Here is a 5,826-nt window from a genome sequence, read left to right on the forward strand (position 1 = left end):
ACAAGGGTGTGAAAAAGGGGCTCGATATTAAATCGAGAAAATATGATTTTTATAAGTTAAAAAAATGGTTTTGCATGCATGATGAACTCAATAAAAAACATAGACATAAAAATATTAAAAGAAAATAAAATGTTAAGAGAAAATAAAATGCTAAAAATATGCTACATATGAGTATTGAACCCACTCCACTTAAGACTATGGAAACCACCCATCCCCACCAGGCCACTTATGACTAGTTGTTATTTTGATGCTAGATTGGATAAATAAACTAAAATGGCTTAAAAATCAGAATTAAAATAAAAAAACTAATAAAAGAGAAAACCGTTGGACTAACCTAATTAAACCCAGCCGCTTGGCTGTTGGGTTTTAGAGGCTAGGGATTGGGAACATAAAATAGCACTTAATTAAAAACTAATACTAGTAAACCACATTTAATAACCACTTAAAAAAACTCTAAACGTTTAATAAATGGGATTTAAAAGTCTGTTTAAAAAAGAATAAAGAATTGAATAAATAAAAAAAGAAAAGAAAAAAGGTGAGGATGCAAACAGAACTCCATCGTCCTTCTCTCTCTATCTCGCGCTCATCACCTCTCCATCGCTCAAACTCACTCTCTCTGTATCGCTAACCTCACTCAACCATCGCTCTCCATCGCTAACCTCACATCTCACTCAAAACACGAAAGCCAAAGTTTCAAAGGGAATCAAACAAGAAGCCTCACCTACAACGGTGATTCGACAGCTATGTTGAGTTCGTATCCTCCTCCTTTTGCCAAGCTTTTCACGCCGTTCCCTGGAGGTTAGGGTTTTTTGTGGTTCGGATTCTTTGTTTGGACAAATTTAGGGTTCTTTGCTTTGAAATTTTCGCCGTTCCTCCTTTTTTCCCTGCTGATTTCGCTTGTATTTATCCTCCCCAAATTAGGGTTTTCAGGCTGGTGTATGGAGATTCAAAAAGGAACCTTTTCGAAGTGCTTTTTGGTGCTCAGCTTTTGATTGCTCTCTTTGATGCCTGAATTCGAAAACGGTAATCTGAGCATGAACTTTCGTCTTTGCTTTTGTCTTAATGCCCAAATTGGGAATTTTTGGATTCCTACTGTTTGAAATAATTAACCGTGCTTTACTGCAGTGAATTCCTCTTGCAAAAAATGAATTTTCTGGTCTCATTGTAGTTGCTGATAGAATCAGGCTTGGAATATGGTACATAAGAAAATGGGGGTAATTCTTCAGATTCTACAGTTAAACCATTGTTGCTTTTTTTCATGAAGTCCATTGTATATGGGAATGTCAGTACTAACTACTCCATTTTCATCTGAATGCTTAAGAGTCGGCGGAACACTTGAATTAATAGATGATGAATCGCTGGATTCTTAATTGATTGGCAAAATATCTGCCACAGTAACTGGAGGAAAGATAGAGAGCATTGCTTTCTGATCAACAAGACAGGAGGTTTCCAGGATTAAGTTATATACCATGATAACTGCACACAGTCCAAAATGAAGGTTGTTTATCAAGTGGGGCATTTGGAGATTAGCATTACTACGGTATGACGATCATTACATTACGCAAATTCTTTGTTTTTCTGAATCTTCCTATGCTGATTTGTTCCTTGGCAGGTGGATTTTACCTTGCTGCACCAATTGCTGCCAAAGACTCCTTGCGGACCGCTGAACAATGTCACATAGAGACAACAGAATTTCAGCATCAACCAATGTAATAATGAGCCACTATAGGAAATCGGATTTCCTATTTTTGAAGAACTTCTTATAGAAATCGGATGTTGTGCTCCACAAATTTCAACTTGAAATCAAGACTTGCAAATCTCTGAGTTAACTCAAATTCATCCCGGAGATACTCCCATATCTGGCCGTATTTGGCATCTTTCCATGCGATGTCTCCAACAGTAGCCACGACTATTTTCCATTACTTGTATCCATTGACTTTCCTTCACGTTTTTCTGATGTAGTGTGTATCATATGTTCTGCAGGTCCACTCCAATTGCTTCACTTGGGCATGGAATGCCGCTTGATGAATGTTGACGGTTGCATGATGACACTTGCCGTTGGCGACGGTGGTTTTGGTTCCTTGGCATGATGTAAGGCTGTTAGAATTTTGAATTGTAGATTATTACACTTTGGCTTGGTTTGTCATTTATGTGTGCATGACCACTTGATGTATGATCTGTTTTGGACAGGAAACTGACTTGTTGCGGGAGGTGAGCTTTATTGTTGAATGTGGTGATAAGGTGAAATTCTAACCCTTCCTTGTTGATTATCATAACATGGATTAGTGTTAATCTCTGTGAACTGATGGCTCATCGTGTTCCTGCTTCAGTGTTGTTGTTGTTGTGAGAGGAAGAACCAGAACTGTCAAGAAACATGGGAGCACTAGTGTTGATGTCTTGAAATGAGAGACTAGGCCTTGAAGATGGGGGGTTATTGTGGTATGCTGCAAACTTGTTTTTTTGTGAATTTTGAAAATTAAACTTGTGCATCTTTATTGGTTTCAGGTGGTACCCGATAAACCAGAAACCAACCGTTGATGATCAGTGGCCATAAATGGTGTAATAAAAGATGGGCTCGGAGGAAGACCGTTAGATGTCAAAGTGTTGGAATTGGCTGCATTAGCTGGTGTTTGTGTTGCAGCAGAGGAGGCAGCAGCATGGTTATCTGCATCAATTACTTGTTTGGATTGAGTAACCTCAAGTTGGATTTCTATCGAGAAGCGTCCAACCCATATAACAGGACCCTGAATAATGGAGACGTCAAGCAACTATCAACAGGCCTCAACCTTTGTTATGATTCACTGATATTTGAAAAATGCAGCAACAACACCTGGTGCAGATGCAGCCTATGATGGAAGCTTACTATCCCAACAACGTCAACACTGATCATATTCAACAGGTTCTTCTGTTTAAACTCCATTGGATACTCTTTCTCTTTCTCTGTCACCCCTATGGCACTTTTCTTCACTTTTTGTTTTTTTCTCTTTTTTCAAACAGTACCTGGATGAGAACAAGTCTCTGATCCTCAAGATCGTCGAAAGCCAGAACTCTGGCAAACTCACCGAATGTGCCGAGTAAGAACTGACTTTTTCTAAGAAAATGATTTTGACAGTTCTATATAATCGTTGACAAGAGTTTCAAAGAAAAAAAAAGGTTACTCCTACAGCTTTAGGACAAGCCTTTTTGGAAAGTGGATCTTCAAGTTTTAGCATTATAACTTTTCTTGTGTGTGGGGGAGGGAGGTTTTATAGAATCAAAATCTTGGATTTTTCCCTAAACATAACAATGACTTTTTGCTATAATTTCAGGAGCCAATCAAGGCTTCAGAGAGACCTCACGTACCTAGCTGCAATAGCTGATTCTCAACCCCAACCACCTACCATGCCTGGTCAGGTACATACGTATACATATATACATACATGCCTGGCTATTTCCATAATATTGATACAAGTACATGTGGTTACTAATAAAGCACTTAACCAAACAACACTGATTGCTTCCATTTTGATTTTGAAATAAATAAAATTGCAGTATCCTTCAAGTGGAATGATGCAGCAGGGAGGACACTACATGCAGCCTCAACAAGCTCAACAGATGACACAGCAGCAACTGATGGCTGCGCGTTCTTCTCTATTGTATGCTCAACAACTTCAACAGCAACATGCTTTGCAAAGCCAGCTCGGCGTGAATTCCAGTGGAACTCAAGGTCTTCACATGATGCATAGTGAAGGGACTAATGTAGGAGGTTTTCCGAACTTCGGTCGCGTCTCGACCGGGGACGGTTTGAGTGGTTTTATCACAAACTGTATCATTATCAACACCAATTGCATCTTCTACTTGATCTAAAAGTTCAAGCAATGCCTCCATATTTCTGAACAACGTGATCCAATTGTATATTCTAGGGATACCATCAATCATGTTTTTTTGCGAACATCCTTTTCATTTACTCCACATGCAAACGAGCTTTCAACATTTTTTTTTTAAAACCACTTCTGTATAACATTCCAAAAAGTTTATTGTAGGATTGGATGGATTTTGGACATGAAATGGACATGAAATGGACTTTGGTTCCAATGGATGTGGGTTTTGCATTGTTATGCTTGAATGTTGAATGAAAATGTATGTATGAAAATGAGTTCGGAAATAATTGAAAGTTTAATGTTACTGAATGTCATGAAATGTGTGTATGTATTGTTTTGATTTGAAATGCATTATGGATACAAAATGGATTTTGGATTTTGGATTTTGAATTTTGATTATAAAAATGGATGTGGATTTTTTAGGAATAATCCAATATTAGTTTGAATATCAATTTAATTACTAATAACAAATCAGCAAAAAGCCAAATTAAAAACAAAATAATCTATAATTCATTTAAAATTACTTGGATATCAACTCTAACATTCATTTGGAAATAAAAATCGATTAGAGTTTTAATCATTAGTAAAAATAAACAATTAAGATTAAATTGACAATTGGAATTAAACTTAATTTGAAATTAAAATCAAATTAAAAATAAAAAAGAGTCAAGATATTAAAATCCATTTTATACTGATGAATGTATGCACATGCAAAAATAAAAGAAAAAAATGGAAAAATTTCAGGATCAAAATCGGGGTATGACAGTTGCCCCTATTTAAGCGTCTTCAACTAGAGAATATGAAGCAGGACACTCTTCATATGATCATAGTGGGAGATGGTTAAATACTAAGAAGACCCGGATTTTGATCCTGAATCCCTATGACATGATGTGATATGATATGATATGATATGACATGATATGACATGACATGATATGACATGATGATTTTTTTTTATTTTTTTTTGCTAGGGATATGGTGGACCCTTGACAGGAGGTGCTACTAGACAGACCAATATATGGGGAATGCTGATGGTCTACAGGAAGACAGACAAATGGTAAGAAACAAACTTGCTGGGGAAATAGTCCTGCTGGAGAATCAGACACACACTGGGGAGTATTCAAAGTGAGATTTGATGAACGACACTTAGAATACAACCGAATAAATGAAAAGATGCTACAATAGGTTCATATATGACCTGACAACGCTGAGGAATAATCAAGGAGAAAAACTCTTCAGAACAGGTTCATGTATGACCTGACACCGGAATAAGGGTTCAACAACAGGTTCATACATGACCTGAATGGTATTGAACAAACAGAGAAAAATCTTCAGAGCAGGTTCAAGTATGACCTGACACCGGAATAAGGGTTCAACAACAGGTTCATACATGACCTGAATGGTATTGAACAAATAGAGAAAAAAACTTCAGTACAGGTTCAAGTATGACCTGACACCGGAATAAAGCTCAACAACAGGTTCAAACATGACCTGAATGGTATTGAACAAACAGAGAAACAACTTCAGTACAGGTTCAAGTACGACCTGACACCGGAATAAAAAGGTTCAACAACAGGTTCATACATGACCTGAATAGGATTGAACAAAGAATCTTCAGAGTAGGTTCAAGTATGACCGGACCCCGGAATAAAAAGGTTCAACAACAGGTTCATACATGACCTGAATAGGATTGAACAAAGAATCTTCAGAGTAGGTTCAAGTATGACCGGACCCCGGAATAAAAGGTTCAACAACAGGTTCATACATGACCTGAATAGGATTGAACAAAGAATCTTCAGAGTAGGTTCAAGTATGACCGGACCCCGGAATAAAAGGTTCAACAACAGGTTCATACATGACCTGAATAGGATTGAACAAAGAATCTTCAGAGTAGGTTCAAGTGTGACCGGACCCTGGAATAAAAAGATTCAACAACAGGTTCATACATGACCTGAATAGGATTGAA

At 37.4% G+C, this 5,826-nt stretch overlaps 1 protein-coding gene across 1 annotated transcript; it reads left to right on the forward strand.

The window, feature by feature from the left end:
* The first annotated feature begins 743 nt into the window (after nt 1-743).
* On the forward strand, nt 744-3,920 carry LOC127095961 (GRF1-interacting factor 1). The gene is made up of 8 exons (XM_051034602.1): nt 744-798; nt 1,613-1,709; nt 2,331-2,394; nt 2,506-2,508; nt 2,822-2,899; nt 2,998-3,074; nt 3,309-3,393; nt 3,532-3,920. The coding sequence occupies exons 1-8, from the start codon at nt 744-746 to the stop codon at nt 3,844-3,846; spliced, it is 774 nt and encodes a 257-aa protein (XP_050890559.1). The 3' UTR covers nt 3,847-3,920.
* The last annotated feature ends 1,906 nt before the right edge of the window (nt 3,921-5,826 follow it).

The sequence above is a fragment of the Lathyrus oleraceus genome, chromosome 1, assembly GCF_024323335.1.
Source record: "Lathyrus oleraceus cultivar Zhongwan6 chromosome 1, CAAS_Psat_ZW6_1.0, whole genome shotgun sequence".
Classification (NCBI taxonomy): domain Eukaryota; kingdom Viridiplantae; phylum Streptophyta; class Magnoliopsida; order Fabales; family Fabaceae; genus Lathyrus; species Lathyrus oleraceus.